At 43.7% G+C, this 24,608-nt stretch overlaps 1 protein-coding gene across 1 annotated transcript; it reads right to left on the reverse strand.

Annotated features, from left to right (window-relative positions):
- Positions 1-5,157: 5,157 nt before the first annotated feature.
- Positions 5,158-24,495, reverse strand: gfpt1 (glutamine--fructose-6-phosphate transaminase 1). The gene is made up of 19 exons (XM_028996286.1): positions 24,347-24,495; positions 22,843-22,950; positions 22,015-22,122; positions 21,462-21,587; positions 20,855-20,913; positions 20,199-20,333; positions 20,047-20,108; positions 19,617-19,696; positions 19,340-19,448; positions 19,033-19,196; positions 16,430-16,525; positions 15,862-15,959; positions 15,536-15,656; positions 14,609-14,766; positions 11,104-11,218; positions 10,451-10,578; positions 8,577-8,744; positions 8,160-8,321; positions 5,158-5,983 (listed from the first exon to the last, which is right to left on the reverse strand). Exons 1-19 carry the CDS (start codon positions 24,351-24,353, stop codon positions 5,939-5,941), a joined length of 2,049 nt encoding a protein of 682 aa, XP_028852119.1. The 5' UTR covers positions 24,354-24,495; the 3' UTR covers positions 5,158-5,938.
- Positions 24,496-24,608: the final 113 nt, after the last annotated feature.

Raw genomic sequence — 24,608 nt, forward strand, 5'->3', positions numbered from 1 at the left:
GGCAATACGTGCAAATATTAATTTTACTCCAAATTATTCATATAATTATCATTTGAAAGTGCCCCATACACAACACTGCCTCTTCATGTGATGAAATCATGCTGAATAGTTTTTTTATTTATTGCAAATTCACATCTCAGAAGACATCTGGGTTTTTTCAACCATCATTTAATAGGCTTGAGGAGAAAGTCATTTGATGTTAGAATCAAGATTTGTGTGAATCAGTTCCCCACAGAAATTTAAACAAACGTTCTAGGATTTTCAATTGTACTGCTGAGAAATGGAGGTACACCGTGCTGAAAAAAAAACTGCATAACGCAGGTGGAAAACGTACCATGCCCAACCAGCCAATCCATCTTGTTTAAGATGCCATGGCGTGTTTCTCTCATGATTTCTTAAATTTTCTTACTCGCTTATTGAGTAAAACTGCCATATTGTATTTAAAAGGTATGCCATCACCGCAGCACACTGTCTGATGTAGCCTTGACAGGGGCAGTGGTGGCCTAGTGGGTAAAGAAGTGGACCCATAAGCCCCGAACCACCAAGGTGCCACTGAGCAAAGCACCGTCCCCACACACTGCTCCCCAGGCGCCTGTCATGGCTGTCCCACTGCTCCAAGGTGATGGTTAAAAGCAGAGGACACATTTCCTTTGTCACCGTGTGCCGTGCTACAGTGTTTCACAATGACAATCACTTCATTTAGCTGGGTCAAGTTGCCAATAGACCAATATTGGTCCCAGTCTGGCTGCGAGAACGTGGATGGCAGTGGTGACTGGGTGCTCTGGTGGAGGGACACTATGAACACCATGCAGCAACTGACAGGTCATCAAACGGCTCCGTTCATCTAAAAAACAAAAAAAAAACAACAACATTTAAAAGTCAAGGCAATACTCCCAGACCTCACGTCTCCATTTTCACCGCAAGTGAAACGCCTGTGTTCTTTGGAAAAGGAGAATACGGAGAGAGCGAGAGAAAGAGAAAAGATTTTTCAGACCTTTCCACGGGGGCAGCCAGTACTCCTCACCATTTGCAAAAGTCTTTGCACCTGCACCAACGTGCATCTCACATCTCCTCCCCGCTGGAAACTTAAAGCTCACGAAGAATAAAGTGCTGACTGGGTGAAGACTTGTTATCTCGCTTTCCGCCCTGTATCCGTTTCAGAAAACACAGAAGCCATTTTTCCTTTGGCCCCCTGTCAGAAACCCTGATTTATAGCCCCTTCTTGCGTATTTGTTTTTTTGCACACATACTGAAAGAAGAACTAGCCATCAGGGATTAAGAACGCAGATGAATCCAGTTTCAAACTGGCCTGTAAATTCCTAATGAGAAAATGATCCACAAAAAAATGAGGGACGGGTTTAGACTAACGAAGTCCCGTTTTGTTGGTAAAACGTTGCGTTGCCTAGCTTTAGAACATCAAAAAAAAAAGTCTTATATAAATCTTGTCGTTTGAAACTGTGCTACATTGGCATTAAAAGTCGACCATGCAGCTCCGATGAAAACGCCCAGCGACCAGACAGCCGGGCTCCACCACAGCACAGCACACACTCCTGAACAAAGTCGCAAGCAGGTTGGAAGGAGAAGCTCAAAATGCAGCGAGAAGAAGAGACCAGAGCAGGAGACAAAAAAAAACAAAAAAAAACAGAGTAGTATGGAATTTATTAAAAGACTGCATTTAAACTCAAACAGGCTGTTCATCAGCAGCGCCATATTTCCATCGAAGGAGAACCCCCCTCAGCCTGCTTCACCGTGCCGTCTAGAACACATCTCTGGTGGGATCTCCTCATCATGCCAAAAACGTCGGAAATGTCAGGACCGTCCAGCTTCCTCTTTTTTTTTTTTTTTGGAGACGTGGCCTTTGAAGTCACATTTTGCTCTTTAAAGCCCTTCTTTTACAGATGCCGTCTTGCGGTTATTTGTCTGTGGTCAGCTTCAGTAAGGACCTCATTTTGGGTCCAGGACTGGCCTATGTCTTCACTGAAGGCCTGTCGGATCCCTCAGCTCATTTTTGGGGCTTCTACCACTTCACATTTCTGTCCCATTGCACTGAGGATCTTCTGAGAAATGTAAAGAGACTGTCCAACCCTGGCAGCGAGAGGTCTTGCTCGAGCAGCTCATCAATCCTGCAATGTTCAAAGACGCCTCTGCCATCAGGAGGTCACGACAGTATGAAAGCCTGACAGAAAGCCGGATTTTTTTGCAGATTCAGCATTTTAAAGGCTGTGGCCTTTAACCTTCGATCAGGTGATGAACAGCCTGTTTGAAATTAAGTTCAGTTTTTTTTGTCTCTGGCTCCTGTTTCTTCTTCTTTTTTTTAATATGGACCTCTTCTTACAAACAGATTATGGATTAAATGCTGCTTCAGGAGCGTATGCTGCATAACGCCACGGCAAATTGCCTGTATCTCAGACTCTCACCTGTTCTCCGTTACAAGTCTTCAAGAACAATCGGGTCCTGCTGCCAATGCCGGTTCCTATTGGCTGATCAGTTGCAAGAAGGCGGGACCCCGTTGCGAGAAAAGGTCAATGGCACATTATAAATGAGAGGAAATTGGGCTGCGGGAACGTTAAGGTTTTACCCGAAGCTTCTTTCTGGCAAGCGCGCAGCAGACCTCCTTGGACGTAGACGCAGCAATATGTCCACCATGCTGTCTTTACTCTGCGGGACGAAGTCCGTGTCTATACTTCTTGACCTGGTTTCAAGGTTCCAGACGGTCAGAGCAGTTCTTTGGGTGGTATACCGGCTCTCTAGCACGAGGGTCAAAACTTGCGGCCCTCCAGCTGAAGCCACGGCGGTGGTTGCAGTGAGAAGCTCCGGTCTTGAGGCCCTGGCTTCGTCAAATGAACCTTCTCGCCTTGGCCGCGCCGCTGTGGTTGCGCTCAGCAATTTTTCCACGTCTACTCTGGAGGCCATGCTGGCGACGTGCAAGTGCTGTTCTGACGTCCAGGAGGTTTCGACGGCCATCAGCAACGCCACGCTCCACTTTCTCTCCGCCGTGCTGGAGGCGAACCACTGGGTGCGGTTTATGGTGTCTGCTGCTAATGTACCAAGTTCTTGTCCAGAGCCGTCGAATCCAAAAGTTCTGGCAATCACCTCCCAGGCTTCTACCAACAAGCCATTGGTCCGGTACAGGCGGCCATCTTTATTCAAGGTTCAGCACCATCTGGCCAAAATGGGACAGTCGTTGTTCGCCATCATTGCTGCCCTCCGGCGTTGCTGCCGGTCGACAGTTGGGCTGGTCTTGGCCCTGAGTGGCTGCGTGAAGCCGGGCCTCGTCTTCATCTGGGTTCTATACAGCTGCATCAGGACGGTCATCCTCACGCTCTGGGCTTTGCAAGGTTACGTGAGACCGGGACACAGCACCCCCCACGGACCCAAGGAGGACTCTCTTTCATGTAGGGTCTTTGCTCTTGCTTAAGGAAATGTTTGTATTTTATGTTTTTTGTTTTTTTTATGTAGAATTTTTTTATTTTAAATATAAAAAAAAAAGCTTTTTATTATTTTATGTATTACATTTAATTTTCATTGACCTGATCTGCCCCCAGAGGCTTTAAATATTTAATTTGTAAATTGTTTTTAAGACTTGAAATGCCTTAATCAGAAATAAACAATATAATATATACGGCCATGTTTTTGTATAAACAGGATCAATAGAGTGCAAAAGTTCTGTCGCCCAAAACTTCACTGCATGGTACAAGTGAGCAGAAGAGCTTTATTTTATTGCATCAGTCGTAAATCACAAACAGATCACCTCCCCACGCCACACACCGGTGATCACGAAAGGGAATAAATTCAGTCCAGGAGACCTTGCAAGCATTCTGGGCCCCAGAAATGTGTATAAAGTTTACTCAACAATGAAGAGATTTGAATCCGGTAATTAAGAGCCTTGCCAAAAGTAAAAAGATCCTGAAATGGAGTTCCAGAAGTGAAGCTGGTCTGCTCTGGTGTAAAGGGGGTTACATGGTTTTAAAAACTAGCACGGCTCTCCGATTCAAATGCATTTAAGACCAGAAACTGAACAAGGGCACTTTTCTCCTGGTAGGTGCTTCATGACCGAATCTTCTAATCCTGCAGCTATAAGGTCGCATGTTTTCGGAGGTGTGCAGGCGCAACGCCGGGTGTAACACACACATTCACACACAGAAAAGAGTAACAAATGTCGGGGTTCAAGCTCGAGATCCGAGCTTGCAGGATCATTACTACGTGACGTCTGCTGAGAAATGGAGGGATGGAATCTTCCACGCACCTTCACACAGAACCCATCTGGACGTCACACCTTTGGTGTGAAATACAGGAACAGGTTGGTGAGGTTCTTCCCTTTTACACAATTTCATAAGGGGCAACTAGAGAACTGAGGTCACATTTCTGTAAATAACAGCAATAAAGGCAAACAATTAACAAATAATAGTAAAAAAAGAACAAAAGAGTCCACATCCAACATAAAAGAATACAAAAGTAAAGCCATGGTGGTCCCAGAATAAACAATCCAAATGTGTAGGGTGGCATGGTGTGGGCAGGCTTGGTATTCAATAACGTCAGTAACGTACTTTTTTTTGTTTTTTACCAGTTCTATTGTAAACTTTATATCCCATTTTGTGTAACAAGGCAAAGAATAAAAGGAGGGGAAACTCTAAGCAATACATGTAAAACAAAGTTTGTGTAACAGCCCCTGTTTCAAGAGTTGTTTAAAGCAACCGCTAAGAATTAGGCACCAGAGCCGCTGGCTCCAAATGACCAAAGACGCGTCGCGTCAAACCAGAGAAGCCTCTTGACTGAAGATTGCTGTCGCTTTCAGAACTGGCTCTCGCATGATCCGCTGGGGAACGCACAGTTAAATTTGATATTTCTAGTTCCTGCGGGATCGTCTGGCTTCAGGTGAGCACCGGTGCTCTTCGCTTAAAACCATGATGACGACCATCAACAGCAGTAATGAATTCATAGAAACATGATTAATCATGAAATCGCATATCACTCACTCACCAGGGCTCCTACCCTTTATGCTTCTGTTCTGGTTTAAAGAAAAATGTACACACCAATATAAAGGGTGCTTAGCTTCTCATCTTTAAGATACCGAGGAAGGACAACTTTTATGAATTATCTGTTCCTTGTATTCATCTAAACCACAAGCTCCTCGCTTAGCACCAGACGTATGTGCTAAATACACGTGGAAAAAGTACCTTTTTTTTTTTTTTTTTTTTTTTTAAATAGAGGTCAATAAGTGACAATTGCTACACAGCGTGGGCAACCGTACTTCCAGGATCACATAACGGCTTGGAATGCATTCAGACCCTTTTATTAGCTCTCTTCTAGCTGCCTAATAAATATTTCATTTTACAACATCAACTGCCACACTGAAGCAGCAGACATAAGAGCAGCAACAACGATTGGAAAAGTTTCTTCGTGTGTCTGTGGATGCGCGAAGGGTTTCGTAACTGCTGGCCAGATTGGTGGTTGATGTCGCTGTTCCACAGCCGCCGAATCATCCAGTTAACTCCCTGATTTTAGAGCAGCAAAAGCAGCCGCCACCTATACCATGCCACCCCTGAACAAAAAGCAAACCGAAATACAAAATCATAGCCAAAACCAGATGCCACATGTTTTTCTTCAGATCCTGAAGCTGAGTGGAAGAGGAATGATGCTACCGTATACATTATCAAAGTGATAAAAACTGATGGGATTTAAAAGAGGCTAGTCGCGTATACATTATATTATATATATTTTATCGATCTAAAAAAAGCTAAAAGCCTGTTGTGGTCAGTTTGGTGTTTTTTTTCTTTTTTCTTTTTCAAGTCGTTTTTTTTATCTTTTCTTCCTGTGTGTGCACACATGTGCGTAGAACTGAGTGTGTGTGTGTGTGTGTGTGTGTGTGTGTATGAGGGAGAGAGAGAATAAGTGGGACGGCATTAGAGGAAGCTCTATTATTTGTGACAGAGGGACTTCACTCCACTGTCACCGACTTGGCCAGGTTCCTCGGGCAGTCCACCTGCAGAGACAAAGGACAAATAGGTTAAATGGGGTTCTTAAATGTGGCTCTTTTTCTTTTGGAATAAGCAACTTAGTCCAACTCAACAATCTTAACTTGCGCTCCTTCACTGTCCTGAAATGTGTTATGGCAGCAATAACCTGCACTTTTGGACCAGCGTCCTACAACTCTGAATATAAAAATCTAATCCAGGTCTTGTCTTACGGTCTCCCTTAACTTGCTAGACACTGCCGCAAGAAGAATATCATTGTTAAAGGTCCCATGACATGAAATTTTTATAGCGGTCTTAGTGGTTCCGTAAAAAATGGATCTGATGTCTCTTGCCAAAATTCACTTTCATCCAGTCCCACAATTAGATTTCCCCAGGACGCACCGTTTTTTTGTCTGTTGCTTTAAATGCAAATCAATACCATTCACCAACCAAAATGTTTGGTGCAAACAGGAAGTAGTGTTTGTGTTTATCCCCCAAAAAATTAAATGAACCCACTGGTTCTTGCGTGACAAGAAAAAAAAAGTGCTAATTTTTACATCCAATCACTGAGGAACTGCAATTTGGAAGCCATGGCAGTCGGTGGAGTTACTTTTTATGGGAGGGGTGGGAAATTCTGGGTGGACATAACATGTGAGAGGGGAGGTAACCTTTCCCCTTATGACATCATAAGGGTACAAATTCCAGGTCTGACTGTCTGAGTTGCCACTCTCTGAACGGCGAAGCAGAATGACCAAAGCTCTCTTCACACCTACCGCCATTTCTAGCCACTGCAGGACCAGGTAGGCTAAGGGAACTCTAAAATGTACAACTACTGTTTGTGGAAGTGCTTATTTGTTGTATTCTGACTAAAATTAAGATCGGAATTAAACAGCACTTTATCAATAACAAACTGCAAAATCAAAACAGATGAGTTTTGAGTAGCTCATATTCTCGATGTGTTCATTTTTACAGCCACCAGATTTGTTTTGAACAAAACAGTCTAGACGATGTTTTGACTGAGTTTAGGAATGTATGCACACGTTTTGCTTATAGTTACTTTTAATCATTATCCCACATTTGTATTTTAGAAAACCAAATCATTTAGGTAATTATGTCTGCATATCAGGCTGCTAGAACACACAACACACCTGGGGCAAAGACCAATATGACATGAACAAAATAATCATTAATAATTTAGCTCCAGGTCGATTAATTAGCACCGGGTTTTGGGTACCCATCCCTACAGAGGAAAGCTGGAAAGGCAGAGATTTGGAGAAGTGCCACATGGGTCCACTTTGTACTAAAGCTGAGCGGGTGTGGACACCGCGAGATGTTTTTAGTTTGGCCCGTCCTTGTCTTTTGTTTGTAACACTGCTCAGCACACTGCAGAGGTTTACTCAACTGAGCCAAGATGTGCTTGACTCGTTTCTATGGAAGAAGAAGAGTCCTGCACCTCCACTGCTGGGACGTTTCTCAGCAGACTCAGCAGCAGCATCTACACGTCTGATCCAACGCAGCTCCAACTACTGTTCGTTTACACCACTCATCATGCTTATATATTACGCACACACACTCGCACACTGATACCACAATATTTACTTTTTTCTTTCCTTCCAACTATTAGTTAAAGATGAATTTGGCAGGTAAAAAGCACAGAAGATTGGACTGGAGGGCTCTGAAGGTAATCCAGTGGTATGAAGATCTTGTCAACAGATCCTTGAAGCTGCAAAATTTGGCGGCCATGTCAACACACTGAAACCGCTCTGCAACTGCAGAAAGGCACATTATCCTGTTGAAACAGGCCACTTCTTGGAATCAGGGGACCTTCAGGTAGGTCAAGCGAACACACAGCGCACAAGTCAAGAAGAATCATAGCGCTTTTGCCAGCTTGACTTCTTGGTACTGATTCCATGCTTTCTGAGGAAACAACGTCTACTCTTGTCATGCAGTTTCAGCAAATTCTGCTGCAGTAGCTATACTGCATCATTGGACCAGAAACACCCCCCATGCACATCAATGAGTCCCCCCAAACACATCAGACTTTAGGAACAAAACAGTGTCTCTGTAAGTAAGTGCCAGTCTCAAATAGTTAATTAATAATAAAACCGATGTTGGAATGTGCAGTTGAAACCGGTAACTGCTGGCCATGCTGGTAAAGATACGTTTGGCCAGAAGGACGGTAGGCCTGCGTGGCGTGGTACTCACGTCGAATCCTCGGAGCACAGCGAGGTGGAAGGAGAGGAGCTGCAGAGGGATGACGCTCAGGATGCCCTGCAGACAGTCCACGCAGTGCGGCACTTTGATGGTACGGCTTGAGTTATTAATTGTCTCGTAGTCGTCCTTATCGCAGATAACTATGGGTCGTCCCTGAGAAAAGAGAAGTAATATGAAGAGACTTCACCTTCGGGAAGGTGGAAAGTGGAAAGATGTGGCAGCCCCAGTAAATACCTGCATAGTCATTAAATTTTATAGGAAATACCTCGTCAATTAAACAATTTTATTACGACACTTATGAAATAAAAAACTAGATGACTGCCAGGTAGTGGTTTTTAGCAGAGCTTAATGGTAGGCATGAAAAAAAGACAGACATCTATGTATACGGAACATCCCAGAAGAACTAACCTGTCTGGCTACCACCTGCTGCAGGGCATTTTGACACTTGGTGTAGGTGTGGTCTCTCATGATGATCATGATGACGGGCATCAGCTTGTCCACCAGTGCGAGCGGGCCGTGTTTCAGTTCGCCAGCGAGGATGCCCTCTGAGTGCATGTATGTGATCTCTTTAATTTTCTGTTGCCCAGGAAACAGTTGCAGCGTTAACAGCACGGTCGGCATGTGGGAACACAGCCGGTTTAACATGTGACACACACACAATATTTTTGGTGGTGTGAGGACTTTCCATATATTTACATTTACATTTACATTTAGAGCATTTATCAGACGCCCTTATCCAGAGCGACTTACAATCAGTAGTTACAGGGACAGTCCCCCCCTGAAGCAACTTGGGGTTAAGTGTCTTGCTCAGGGACACAATGGTAGTAAGTGGGATTTGAACCTGGGTTTTCTGGTTCATAGGCGAGTGTGTTACCCACTAGGCTACTACCAATATATATCAATATATATTGATATTTGTAAAATATCTATATACTGATTACATATATATACAAAAAAATTTACACCATGACCGTGGTGTAAATAGACCTTTAATTGTGAAAATTGACCTGTGTTGGTATGGTCAACCGATTAATCCACTGAAGAATCATTACCACGAATCTTCCAATGCAGCTACAGTTGGAGCTCTACTTCTATCTATGACTGAGTGTAGATGAATAGTTTTTCAATTGCTCTGCATGCACTGACTGTTTTTGTGGGTAAAATGGAACCAGCGGCTAAACCTGAATACAGCAGAGTGGTTTTAATCAAATCCAGATGTTTGGAGATCAGGCTAATTGAGCCTGAAAAAAAGGCCTAATTCCAAAATGCCTTCCTTTGAAACCAAGGCTTCGTGTGACCAAAGCTCCCCTAAAAGGCAATCAGACATCAGAGTCTGTGCTGGGGCATGGCAGGCAAAGCGAGGGGCTGCTTTCCCGTCACCAGCTGCTGTTAGACAGCTCACTGACGCTAAGCGAAAAACCGAGCAGTGTCAGTTCCTCTCGCTCTGGGACAGAAACGGACAGAAAGCATCCAGAAATGACAGGCTACCAAAATGAGAGAGGGATTTAAAAAGAAAGTTGCCAGAAAGAATAAAAATGCCATATTAAATAGAGCATTTAGATGTTTCAAAAGTGAAGAATTACTTTTTAACTCCGTGTCTTAATGCCTGCTCCTATCGACTAGACATAAACCACAGCAATGTTTACTTTACTACACTTCATCTCTACATTTTTTTCTAGTTGACTATTGTTGCAATGTTTGCACATATTTTTTCTGCTTCAAGTTTAGAGTTTATATTTAAAGAAAATGTGTATGTTAATATTCAATATGCCTTGTAAGACCTGGAACCTGATTGTGAAAGTGAAGTTATTGTCATTGTGAAACGCTGCAGCACAATACACGGTGACACAACTAAATGTGTCCTCTGCTTTTAACCATCACCCTTGGTGAGCAGTGGGCAGCCATGACAGAGCAGTGTGTGTGTGTATATATATATATATTTTTTTGCCATTGCATACATGTGCATTCCTTTTCATTGGGGAACATTGTACCCTGTACAATGTACAATTAATTAGGTGTAGAATTAATGAATAATATCTAGCTGGAGGATGGTAGAGGTTCAAGTAGGCTATTACTTGGCAATAAAGCCATAAACAGTTAGTCTCTCCTTCCAGAAAGTTCACTGGACTCTCCGAATTGTTGCCTTAAAGAAGCACCTCACACCTGCACAAGAACCGCTTTACTCGCCAAAAGCATGGTCTGTTCAACCAGCTGCTTCCAGTTTACGGCAAATGACTAACACGCATATTTGTTTTTATTGGTAAAGGTTTCCTGCGACTGACCAGAGCTCCTTCCAGGCAGGTGGCGTAGTGATATCCTCGGCCCATGATCAGCACGCTCTTCTGCTGATAGAGTTCTGTGGCCAACTTCTGGATCTCATCGTCCAAGCTCAGCACCTCCTTAATCAGGTCTGTGTACGCACACGCACACAGAGACAGAGACAGAGAGAGACAGAGAGAGAGAGTAAAATATATAAAAGTAAAATGTGTAACTGATCACTTGCCTTGTAAGACAGCAGTTTGGACACAATAAAGGAGCAAATTTACACAAACACCACAACCAGCTTTCAACACTTGCCAAACACAATGAAAGCAAAACACAAGCGAGACGTTCGCAGGGTGTGCGGGGCATTGTGGGTCCCACGTTTGACGCAGCTGAGTGAGTGCTGGGGAGCAGAGATTCAAACAGACACCCAGCCAAACATTCCTGACCCTGCTTATTAAGCATTATGCTGAACAGAAGGAAAAGAGCGGGGGTGGGTGAGGGTGGATGCCCCATCGGACACTTGTGGTCCAGCTGAAAGTTCCAGACACAGCCAGAGCTGGCCGAACTGAGCACCGTCTGCCCACTTCCCCTTCCCCAACGTCCCCCTGTCAATACAGAAAAGCCAACGAGAGGTCAGGTTTATTAAATCCATTCAGATTTTTTGATGTACCTGGCAGAACCTTCAGGCCTTGGATGATCTCTCTCCTGCGCGCCTGCATGGAGATCCTGTCGTCACACATCAGCAAGGCAAACATGATCAGAGCAATGAACTGACTGGTGTAAGCCTAGAAAAGAGGGAAACACACACACAAACACACTTTATAACTGTGACTACAATATATTACCAGCATCAACACACTCCTGTGTGTACAATCAATATTTACAGATTAAATGTGCAAAACGTATTTAAATTTTAAAAAGTTTAAAATGACATACTACACTAAATAAGTAGTCAATGCTCAGTACAGAGTATGTATATATGATGCATATAAGTTATGAAGCAGATAAAGTTGATCAGAAAGGTAAATTTTGTATACTTCTAAATAAATAAATAAGCATTAGCCAAGACACTGGGTACAGGTAAACAGGACTGGTCAGGAAGGGCAGCCAGCGTAAAACTGCTGCCAAATCCCTTCTGCGGACAACCAGACTGGTTGATCCACTGTGGCGACCCCTAGTGTTGTTTTCATCAACAAAATGTATGACTAAATATCCTCAAGTTGAGATGAGATGTAAATGCTGGTCATGTGATGGTAACTAGAACACACATCACGTAATATTGTTCACATGTAAAAATGAGACTAAATATGGTTTACAAGACAAAAACTTTGATGAAAACGAGACGAGACATTATTCTGTCTTGTTTACATCACATTATTATAATCACGGTTTCGGTTTCATGCATCTCCCATATGGTCAGACAGATGACGTCACTTCTGCGATGCGCAAGTGTGGCATTAATTCGAATTCTGGATACTTCTGATGGCCGAACAGATGGCTGGGAGAAAAATACGAAGCGATCTTTGGACACACTTTCTTTACAATGATGTGGAAAAGAAAACTGAATGTGTGGCTGAAAAACATGTAACAAATATATAATAATCTTATTATATTAATAAGACTTTTTTAAAAATTATGAAATGGGCTGAAATGGGCTAAACACAGAAAATGATTTCTATGTGGGACCATCCTCGACACACCACTTTGCGTTGATGAGATGTCCCGTTATCTCAATAGTGTTTGTTGCAGTGCTCCGCCTCCCAAAAACGTCCAACTATCAGTAGTCCTGTGATAAATCCGCAAAAAGTGGACCTGGGACTAGCTGGTCTTTAGGCCTGAACTCTACACAGACGAGGCTGATACAAAAGGACACGTGTCTCTGATATTGCGGCCAACGAGTTTATGTGCAGAACAGAAACAAGGCCCGATTCCAGGGTTCTCTTCCCCTGAACAATGGGAGCTTTTATTTTGCACAGCCATTGCTTTTCACACGGCCAACAGATATCTACTGCTGTTTGGTTTTTAGGAAACTGTACAAATTTAACCAACATAATAATGCTTCACTTCAGAAAATGGGGGAGAGACACCGAACACATAAAAGGTACTGTGTGTCTTAAGAAATTTGAGGAAGTATTCTCTAAAATATGGTATATAGTAACTAGATCATGTACTGAAATCAAAACAAATGTATTTCATGACACGACATGAGCCACATAACTCTGAAGCATCAAAACGTCAGTGTGCTTTTAAAAACGGTGGTTACACAAAATCCCGGAGATTCAGTGGGGTTTCTCTCCAAATACCATTTCCACTGAAGCTTTTATGGTCCGGAGTGAAATTGGAGAGGTTTATCAGAGCTGAGTAACGGGGAGAGGGCTGTGCAGGGCACCCTGACACAGGGCTGTGGACCCCCGAGTCTCCTCTGTGGGGGTGCTCCGAGCTGGAGAGAAACCACAGATCCTCAGAACTCTCACAATTACGGTCATCAGTCAGAGACAGGAGCTGAGAGACGTGAGCTCGCTCAACCTGAAACACCCCCCCATCCCCCACAGACACACAAACACATGCACGCATGTGGAAGGGGGGTTTAGATAAAACAAATGTACAGTTGGGTCTGGGACTTTGAATAGTCTCCTCCTGGAGTGCTGTGTGAGACACACACACACACACACACACACACACACACAGACTTAAGCAAACATTCCTCCACTACACTCAAGGTTATGCAGACACACTCTCTTGTCTCTCCTTATTACAGTTTCACTAGGGATGAAAAAAAAAAAACAAAACAGAATTTTCTGTGCACCTCAGATCCAGACAGGGTTCAAGACTCACCACACAACAGCCCTTTATCCAGACCGTCCCTGGCAGCAAACTTAAGAGATTAGTAGGAAAAGTCACTGCTACTTTTCTGACAGCAAGGATTTAGACTTTGCTTGATCTGTAATTGATGAAAGTACAGAAAACCAAGAAGGTCTCTGCAAATGCTGCATTTTTTTACGGACATTTGAGGACAGGTCCCCACTGAGATATGTGCATAAGAAAAGGAACACACGCGTGCACAGAGGTGCAGTGCAGAGTTTGCCAAAAAGGCAGTAAAACATGGCGTCTCCAGGACTGCTGGCCTGCGGCCTCTCTGCTCCCCACACCCATCAGCACGCAGCCAGCATCGATCTCCAGAGCTTTTTCCCCTCAGCTCTGCTGCTCCACCTCACCCTGCCATCAGCCATTTCCAGTCCAAATCTGGCTACGCTCGACCGCTTCAATACCAAACCGGGTGATCCACCCTTAACTGGATGTGCTGGACTACACACGACCATCTCCAACTTGGCAACCCTGGCCTCTTTCCAAACTCACCACTGTTCTAGGCCAATCTGGCAACCTTTGCTGCTACGCAAGCAAGGGTGGGTTCAGGCGAACACGTGGAGATGTAGTGTTTTTAACAAGGGGAGATGAGAAAATCAGGCTTCGGCCCGCTGATGGATCCGAGTTCCAGCTGCGTAGATGAGCCCGATGGGAGAGGCAGATTCCTGTACAAGAACGTCACATCTCCACGCCGCAGAGAGAGAGGGTGGACTGTAGATGAAACCCACTACCTCAAATAACCTTCATCTGGCCCTGGACAAATAAACTTCATCTGCGTAAAAACCTACACCTGAAGAGTTCTACATGCAGCTACCGAACCGGCGCCTCTTCCCATACGGTATCATGTGCTTCAAAAGAGCTAAAGGCATTTCTACACATGGCTGAGTTAATATAAGTAATATAGCCTTTATGCCAAGCTCTGTGGTACTGCAATGCTCCAGTTTCCATCACTTTCCCATGTGATGGAATGGATGCCCCAATTGCTTCAAGATTTGTGTGCACCACATGGAGTCAAGATCTGGCATGAGCTTCACAACTGATCAACCCATTTGCTGTAAAATAAGCGCAATGTGATTAGGCAGTCGCCCAAAATGGCCACAGGGAGGGAAAAAAAAAAAAAAAACCCTTAAAACACTACACTAATGATGTGCCGTAATCAATCACAGGCGCTTCTTCTGTAATATGATTCAGAAGTGATTTAACAGAAATTCTAGAATTCCAGAAATTAAAATGCACCAGAAATTAATTCTATGTGGATTTTTATTTTGGCACTGGGTGTGTCTTTTTCCTCCATCCTCAGAACCCTTTACCTTAGTGCTGGCCACACCAATCTCAGGCCCAGCATTGATGTGGACACCACAGTCCGTTTCCCGGGAGATGGAGCTGCCCACAGTGTTGGTTATTCCTACAGTCAAAGCACCCCTCTCTTTGCAGTACCTCAGGGCCATCAGGCTGTCTGCAGTTTCGCCTGATCAGAGAAAAAAAGTGAGGCTAGCAGTTATTAACACCACTTCATATGTTCTATTAGACCCCATATATGCTTTGTATTAACATAATAATGTATACATTTTTAATTAATTTTTCACTTTAACTATTACAGCAGTTCAGTAAAAATGAAATAACTGTAAATTGCATACTGTATTAAACAACCATCCATTAAGCTAATACTGATTACTGACAGAATTTTAACAAATTGTTTAGACAGACAAACCTAATATAGACACACACACACACACACACACACACATAAAGTTGGAAGCACCTATGCTGTGGTTGTTATGGAGATTTGTATTTGTTGTATGAGGAGAAAGTGAAGTATGTTTGATGAATCTGATTTTTGATTAATCTGATGGCTGCATTGATCACTATTATCCATCATGAGTCCTTCTGGACTGTTGGAAACAAAGTCTAATTTAAGGTGATGAAACACTTCAGCTCAGCACACCTTGGTGCTTCGGGATTCAAACCGGCAACCTTTTGATTACGGGTTCATTTCCTTACTAGCTGGGTCAACCACTCCCCCAATTTGCTGGAATTACAGAAAAGGCTCCCTGTTTTGGAGAGACGCAAATGTTCAACTTTCTGCCTTATTTTCTTATTAAATAACCTTAGGTGTGTTATTTTAGAGTCCTGTGTCTTGTGAGTTCAGTTCCATAATGTAAAAAAAAAAACGACTGATAGTGTGTGTAATATACACACAAACACACACACGTATGGTAAGACTAGTTCCGTTTTACCAGACTGGCTGATGAAGAAGCACACATCATCTCTGAACACAGGCGTGTTCCTGTCCAGGAAGTCGCTGGCGAGCTCCACCATCACAGGCAGCTCAGTTAGCTCTTCTAGCACTTGCCGGGTCTGCACACAAAAAGGACAAAACAAAATACAATCTACTGTATTAGCAAAAGCTTTTAAGCCAGTGGGTAAAAGAAACCAAGTCCAAATCTATTCTTATTGGCAAACAAGAAGTTTCCCTGCATCGCCTCAAAGAAATACGATAAATTTGACCAGAGGCGAGTTATCAGATGCATCTATTGAAGGCACAGGGCAGTGGGGCACTTACCGCAACCCCAGCATGATAGCTGGTCCCGCAGGCGATGAGGATGAGGCGCCTACATCTCTGGATCTCTTTGATGTGGTCTTTCAGTCCTCCTAGTGTTACTACACGCAGGCACACACACACATACAAAAGAATGCCTTTAAGGGCCCATAAAGGCACTCATTAAGCGCCTAAAGTACTAAAGCAAAAGAAATCTCAGTCGAAGGGGAATTCACAAGTGAAGGGGGCTCTCCACCTCCACGCTGTACACATAACTCCGAATATGAAGTAATTCCATATGCTGCAGTCCTACTTTACGTCAGCGCGCTCTAAACGATTACTGTTCCCATGTCTCGCGGGCCCACTTTTCCAATGGAAAAATTGCCCAATTATATACAGTTGACACAGCGCAAACACAACCAGAAAACGGAGCAATCTTGGTTGATCATCTGTGCAAAATTGGCCAGAGTCAAGACATTAGTCAACCAGTTTTAACCGCTGCCTTGGAGATTTTGCATTTACCATGAAACGATGATGATTAGTTTCACACGCATAAGACTACTTTAGGCCATCAACCTAATTCCCACCTTACCTGTGTTGTCGTTGAAGTTGACCCTTCCTCTCATAGTGTTGACCACAGACTCGGGCTGCTCGAAGATTTCCTTCTGCATGAAAGAGCTGTAGTTACCTGAAACAGTGGCCAGTGGAAAGAACAAAGGAAACGGTTAGTTTCACCGATATGCCACAGGATGCTGGATTTATTTATTCATTTTCAACCAGGAACTGTTCCACCACAGAAATCAGAAGTACTCATTGATGCGTACCAGTACTCAGCTAATTAGTGTGATCAGAAAACATTTTTGCTTCTCTCTAAAGTGAAGTGATTGTCATTGTGATACACAGCAGCACAGCACACAGTGCTCACAGTGAAATGTGTCCTCTGCTTTTAACCTATCACCCTTGGTGAGCAGTGGGCGGCCATGACAGGCGCCCGGGGAGCAGTCTGTGGGGACGGTGCTTTGCTCAGTGGCACCTCAGTGGCACCTTGGCGGATCGGGATTCGAACCTTCCATAACCGCAAGGCCACCACTGCCCCAATGTCTTTGCCTTTGAGAGCCTGCACGTCACACTACTGCACAGATTTGAGCTCATGTCTGAAACCACTGGTGGACAGATGAGGCTGCAAAATCCAAATGTGCATGAAGACATGAGTAAAGAATGGCCTCCGGCTCATCTTGAACAAGAAACCCCTGACTGGGAACAAACAAAGAGTGATGCAACAGTTTACCAGAAAGAAAGCATGCTGCCAGCTCTCATGTTGCAGCCAAATGGTTTATTTCAACCATATTCCTAAAATGGAGGATCAGGAAAGATGGGCAAAGGAGGCGGGAGTGTTTGGGTTAAGAAGCAGGAAAGAAACAGGCGATAAGCGATGAAGAACTCGTCCAAAAAACAATAAAGAAATGAAACATAACTGCCCCCTAGTGGCCAGGAAAATACACACACACACACACACACACACACAAACAAGGGTGAGAAACCTTTAAAGGGACAAAAGAGATCCAGGCCTGGGCCCTGTTTCAGAAAGTGGGTTTAAAAAACTCGGTATTCGGTTTCTGAAAGGCTGACATTGATTAGTTCAAACAACACGGAGTTGCCTTAACCCAAAGTGCGCACACCAGGATATATAAAGCCCTGAAAAATAGAGCACAGATTATGCGAGTAACCATGAAGATGGAGGGAAAGAAGGTGTGTTCAGTGTATTTCACAATTTAACATATATTAGATTATATATTAACATGTGTTGTGCGCAACATTCTGATACAGATGTGGAATGAATGTTTGATAAATCTTGTGGGTCTATGACCTGGTAAAATCAAGGCAGTCCTGACTGCCTGACAGACAGCAGCCTTGGACACGTGTTCAGTCACCAAATATTATAGAGAAAGCTCTCGCAAAACTGAGAGCATGTCCACGATTTGTTACATGACCAACATAAGGGCTGAGGATGCTATTCAAATATACAAATTATAGATTGAACGTTCATGTTTTTCCTGGACAAACAGAAAATCTTCAGAAAATTATAAAATGGCCCAAATCTTGTCCGATCTTATCAATATCTCCCACTCTGCAGTGTATTCGAGCTTTAATGTCTACGGGCACGCCATGTCTGACACTGTGAAAACTATAACCCAGTTTTCATGGCTGCCCACTATTCACTCAGGGTGATGGGTTTAATGCAGAGGACAAATTTCACTGTGTGCACCGTGTGCTGTGCTGCTGTGTATCACATGTGACAATCACTTCACATTTACATTTTTATTTTTAGAGTTTTCATTAACTCGGGGTATACTTACTCTGACTTTTCACTGAACCCGCTTTCTGAAACAGGGTCCTGGACATAACTTCTCGGTTTTCTATGTAATCAGGTGAACTTCAGAGCTTCATGTGTTGTTCTAAATGGGGCCAGAGAGTCTGAGTGTTGTGCTTTGATGGTGAGGAGTTTCCTGGGGGCTTAACTGGAACAATCTTCCCCTTCTTCCAGAACTCCAGTGACCTATAAACATCCTCACCCCCCTGTGCATCACAACAGCGGCCCCAGCTGTGCCATGCTTACCCATTTGCCTGCCAGCCTTTACTGCTGCTTCCAGTAAAAAGCGGCTTAATTACAGGACAGGATAATCACCGGAAAGCCTGCAGGGGACCTTAACACACACTGAGGCCCCAGAGGCCAGGTGTATTTTAAATGGGTGTCACATGAGCGGTGAGTGGCCTGCCATTGTTTCTATTAAAAAGCTGCGGGGAATGGAACAAATGTAATACTAATACTAATGTTATCTGGAGGCACATGCATCTTCCGGATACCCTCCGTAAATCGAATTTTCTTCATAACAGTATGTACGTTTCATAAGAGTATGTACATTTGGACACACTATGGACAAACTATAGAAACCACAGTTATAAAAATATGAGCCACTTCTAATTCACATTTTAAAAAAAAGTGTAAGTGTCCTTGATTGAATTTTTTTTTTATATATTATTTACTGTACTTCTACAGTGCAATAACTTCTCTATCGTCTGTCTGCTCCGATAAAGGCTTATTACTACAACCATTGTTTATTTTTATAGGCACAAAAAACACTAAAAGATAATGACTTTATCTTAGTGCCAGGCATCCTTCACCTGCTTCCTTACCTTTCATGATCTGCTGCAGCTCCATCTGCAGGGTCTGGATGGCACGAGCTGGGTGGTCTCCCGCCGTGCGCTTGATTCGATGTATGGAGAGCCTACCGTCCATCACCGCAGCAACATCATCATCCTCCAGAAAGATCACCCGGTTTGTGTGCTCAATCACTGCACTGTTATGGCAGAAGAAAAATGGTTCTTCCTCCCGGTTCTGACCCAATCACAGTTTTACTCACAGCAGCCAAAATATGTACCCTGTTGTATGTGTGGTGTGCATAATAAAGACATATTGCAAATTGGTGTCAGTTTGCCAGACCTTGCATCAGAGGCAAAGTAGTACTCCACAGCCTTCTCATCCACAGGGAACAGACACGTGTCCTGGTCCATCCTGGGTATGGAGTTGCAACTCTTCTTATCCTTGTTAGCTGCAGCCAAAGGACGCACAGTAAGAACACAACATTCTCACCCAAATTTCCTCTCAACACGAAAAAACGGTAGCTAAAATAAAAGGCCAACACAGTAAAACCAGCTACAAAACCAGCTACAGCAGCTTCTCTAAATATCGGGCAAAGTGTTGTGGAGCCTGGACCTACAAGAGTGATAGAGGATGGGAATGTGGTCCGTGGAAAGCTTGTGGTCACTCCGGACTCCAATCAGCAAGGGCCCTCCTCTCCTAGAAGAGTACAGAGGAAAAACCTAGAGATATGGTTGCGTTTTTAATACGTTCAGGTATCCTTGTAGCTCCCTGGTTTGATTAAATGGAAACAGACCTAAATGGACACCACACACGCCCGTGCTTATATCTAAAAAAGGCTTGTATGAATACGGTCATGTGCTCCATTTTCTCATCTTTCCTTCTATGTTTCTCTCATGCTCCTGTACCATGTGCATCAAGCGACCTTTACAGACCATCAGAAAATTCCTCTCTAAGGACTTCATATACACACATAATGGAAAGATTTCAGGAAATCAAGTATAATATTCACTTCAGAATGTCATACAATGTGATTAAATGAGATGTACCTTGTGCCTACGGCCTCGCCTGGGTAGTGCACACTTTTGAAGACCAATGCGAAGGCTCCCTCCTGACAAACCACACACATACATGTACATATATTAAGAAAAGCACATTTTCACATCAACCCTGTGAACAGAGGGGACTGAGAGTCACCTACCAGCTGCTGAGTCACCCTCTCCACAAGAGTGGCAAAAGTGATGTCGTCGCTCTCCCGGTTGTCGTACATATACTTGACAAGTTTGGCAATTGTCTCCGTGTCGGTTTCAGACTCAAACTCATAACATTTACTCTCCTGAAAAGAGAGACAGTGAAAATATCAGTACATTAATAACATAATACTGTCAAAATGAAAAAGACTGAATATAAAACCAAGTGCTCATTCTCCAATTCATTATCATTTCTACAAATTTAAGAAATTCACATTTTGCAAACTAAGGTAATTTGATAATTTCACTATGTTTTCATTAATTTACAATAGAAATATCAAAATGACAACATCCACTGCATTAAAAAATTCTGTAGTGACCTTATTTTGCTAAATTATTAAAAAAGCAGCAAAATAATCATGCTATAATTTAGATATTAAATGAGATATAAGGGTGACTGAGATATATAATAAACTAGATTATTGAGTTTATTATATCTTATATATATATATATAGCCAAGATTTGAGTCATATTTGAACAAAAACAAATAATAATATTGCTCTACATATCTATCTATAATCAGACTCTACGAGTTACAATGCATACAGATCAAAACATCTACATAGGTATAAGCTGAGAATCATGATTCTTCAATAGCAGACTCACCAGAAATTTCCTCAGGTCTTTGTAGTTGGTGATTATTCCATTATGAATCACAATAAATTCTACAGATTAAAACAAACACATAACTCAAGTTGCATATTTGTAGCTATTTGTCAGATGAAAGTTTCCAGGCAGATTCCCTGGGGACAAGTGAGACACTGTGTGATGGTGTGCGTAAGGTAATTCATTTGGACAGAGCAGATCAATGTCTACCAGCATTATTAGAACGCTGGCATACTTTCCATTCATGAGAACTATTTTGTGCAAAAAAAACAAAACAAAAAAAAACACTCAAGTCTGCCCTCTGGTGAACAGTAGAACAGTGGCAGACATCGTCTCAAACCGGATTCAAGAGGCTGTTTTGCCTGATATTCTTCATTCCAACACATTGTTTTGTTTACCCCCAACCTGGGGGTGTTCCACAAAACAGGATTTGCCACTTAGCTAGATGCAGTTATAGTAAATTAAACGAACCCAGCTTTCGTTGTGTGGAAGAGCCCCAAGGAACGATTAGGGCTGCAAGGGGAAGGCTGCAGACGAGCCGTAATTTTATACTCTGGTCTACAAGTGAAGGAGCAAGAAGGAGCATTTTTAATGCTGCCACACTGACCGTTGTTCTTGTCAGATCGTTGAGGGTGGCTGTTGAGAGGACTTGGGACACCGTGTGTGGCCCAGCGAGTGTGAGCAATGCCGAGGTGGACGTCGAACTCCACTTCCAGGTCAATGTCCTGCTGCTCTGTTGGTATGAAAAATAGGTCGATTTTGTGGAAAGTTAAAGAATATGTACATCATTTTTAGAAAGACTCAGATATATTCTTATTTAAAACTCCATTTAATTTCCAAATTATGGCAGAACATTGGGGGAAAAAACAATACAACATTAACTGTCACAGTAAATGTTATTTTGCATTTTAGAACATGTATATTTAAAAAATAAGTACTATCATATAGTCATTTTTTGGGGATAACTCGACTGTTGAGGTTATGTAACAACTATGCTAGAATATATAATAAAAGTGTTGCCAAAGAAAAAGTGCATCCTCCAAATGTTCACATTTGGTTTAATCATAGTAACAACGTGATTTGATGATGGTGCTTAAAGAAACTGATCTGCTACGTCAGAATCAATGATTTCACATTCAGTCACACGCTGGACATCTTACTGTGGATCTCTTCATCTAGCGTCTTCACTTTGCCCCTCTGTTTGATCAGCTGAATAGATTTGGCGTTGCTCTCCCAGTCTTTGCTGTTTCCTGCATCGATGCCCACGCCTGGAGACAGGACGGGAGAGAGAGTTGTGAGAAGCGATCTGAACTGCAACACATTGCCAGATACGGTCACACAGAACATGGCGTCCACGGCAAGAAGGGGAGTGGATGAGCAATCATCTCCCCGTTCCGCCGAACACGATTCGACTCAACAGCTCAAGAGGAGAGCGGTGAAGCAGCTGTGTGAAGCGAAGGTAAACCCAATAAACCAGGGCTGGTGACCCCTACTGGTGGCCCTGTCATAGTGGCTTGTTTCTCGTAGCAACGTTTCACTAAAAAGTGCCTAATATCACAGGCACAACTATTAATGTTATGATCGACTGATCAGAACTTATTGCTGCTTATGGGATTTATTAATTGCAGTACCTTATTTAGGTCATGCCATAGCTCAGGTAACTCTTCTCAGGTCACCTCTTTAGTTTCATCTTCATTCCCGTGCATCGTTATACTATTATTAGTACATCACTACTATCAATATAGCCATATCGCCTGAGCCACTGAGCCGCCCAACCCCATGAAATGAGCTAAATCTCATCTCTTAAACTTCTGGCTGCTGTTTGTCTGTTTTTGTTTGATGCCGTCATTCGGCGTCGACATCAGGGGTGCAAACCGATATTCTAGCGAAACTAGGACAGGTAGAGCCTGTCCTGCTGATTCTGGATCTGTACTGCAACGTACAGGAAGCGCAGGCGCTGACCTAACCACAGACAAAGATTTCCTTACCAGCGGAGTCATAGCCACGATATTCCAGACGCTGTAGGCCTTTAATCAGGATCTCCAGGATCTCGCGGCGGGTGCGAGGCACGTGGTAATTCAAATATGCAAAGATTCCTGCGGACAGGATGCAGGCAAATACATAAATCAAACAATATGTGCGTGTGTTTGTTCCTTTGGAGACAATATAAAAAATGATTACTGAGAGAAAATGGGACTAAGATCAATGTACAGCATTACAGGAGAGAGAAAAAAAAAGAATTCCTCTACATATTTAAACAGAGTAACCCAGGAAGAAAATGTCTCAAGTCTTATTAAGTTGCAAAGAGAACGTTCCCTTGTCTTGAATTAAAGCGCTGATAATATATCTGCATGTTTGGTTTCGCGGAGGATCTCTCGGCCCCGAGATATCTGCAGCAGAGATATTTTTGTGATGTCTGTGTACAACGTGTGTCACCAGCATGGAGCGAACGGTGGATAAGGGTCCAGGCGGGACCTTGTGCTACACTAGCGCATGCCACATATTGACAGAATGAGAAAGGGAGAGGCATAAACTTTAAAAAATGCTCATAAAATAAATAAAAATGTATTCCAGAGTAAATGACACGGTTCGTTTGCCTGTCTTCTATAGCCACGGTGGTCCATCTTCTATTCACCCGTCCATTTCTCTACATCCTGGTGACTCGAGGTGACGTGAGAGGAGGCCTGGGGCCAGAATGTGTAATGTGAGGGGTACAGAGGGCCCTTTGAAAATCTCCAGCAGTGGAAAGGGACGGCGTGGGAGGAGCAGTCAATGAAGAACAAGGACAACCTTTGTAAGGTAAGGATTATATTGAGAAGAAGTGAGAAGACCTTCAGCTATCATCACACAAGAGACAATGACAAACGACGATCCCAAAGGAAGTCCACTTTGAAGCGGGTTTCTATAAAAAGGCTGCGTGAAAGCCTCGAGGAGGATAATCTAATCTCGACACCCCTTTAAACTGAGGGTCCAGCTGGGACCGCCGGAGAAACAGAACGCGTGTTTATTAGGTCTGACGTCGCGCTGCGTAATGACAGGGAAGCAGGAAGACGAGATCACCCTCAGGCCGGGGAAGAAAGGATGCAGAGACCGGTCCTGAGTCCTGCCCGTGCGGCAAAGATGCGACCAGAAGCGGGGCGCAGGAAATGTGAAAGCACCATCATCTCCCCAGTCGCCCAGGTTCCCAACAGAATCCTCTTTTCACGCGTTAACTCGAGTGGTGGCTGTGGCATCACGTGACGTTCCGTAAGCAGCCACGGCGAACGCTCACACGCGGCGTGTCAAGTGTTTAAAGCCCTGTAAACAGCGGCTAGTCGGAGGGAGCCTGGGACTCAGGGACGGGCTAGCGAGTTAGCCCATCGGCTAACACCGACGCTCCCCTGTCTCACCTCGACCGCGAGGCTTTTATTACAATAAGAAGAAGAAGGAGGAGGAAACCCGCGGACTAGGACGCAGCTCACGGGGAGCGCTTTCGAGGCCGCAGCCACTCACCGCACATGACTACAGGCTCCGCTTCCTTCACCTGAACGGCAGTCGCTCCTCTGAACGGCTGTCACGAGCCCAGCGTCTCTGTCAAACTCCGCCTAATGGGAGCCAAGCTCCTCCCCCGCGCCCTCCGCTGATTGGCCAGCGCGGCTGTCAGTCTCGACACCACCTGCCCTCGTCGACTCTTCGGACGTGGCAGCAGGATGCAGAGACTGTGATTGCGGAACTTGCTCACACACACACACACACACACACACACACACACACA

Source organism: Denticeps clupeoides, chromosome 11 (genome assembly GCF_900700375.1).
Source record: "Denticeps clupeoides chromosome 11, fDenClu1.1, whole genome shotgun sequence".
In the NCBI taxonomy this organism is placed as follows: domain Eukaryota; kingdom Metazoa; phylum Chordata; class Actinopteri; order Clupeiformes; family Denticipitidae; genus Denticeps; species Denticeps clupeoides.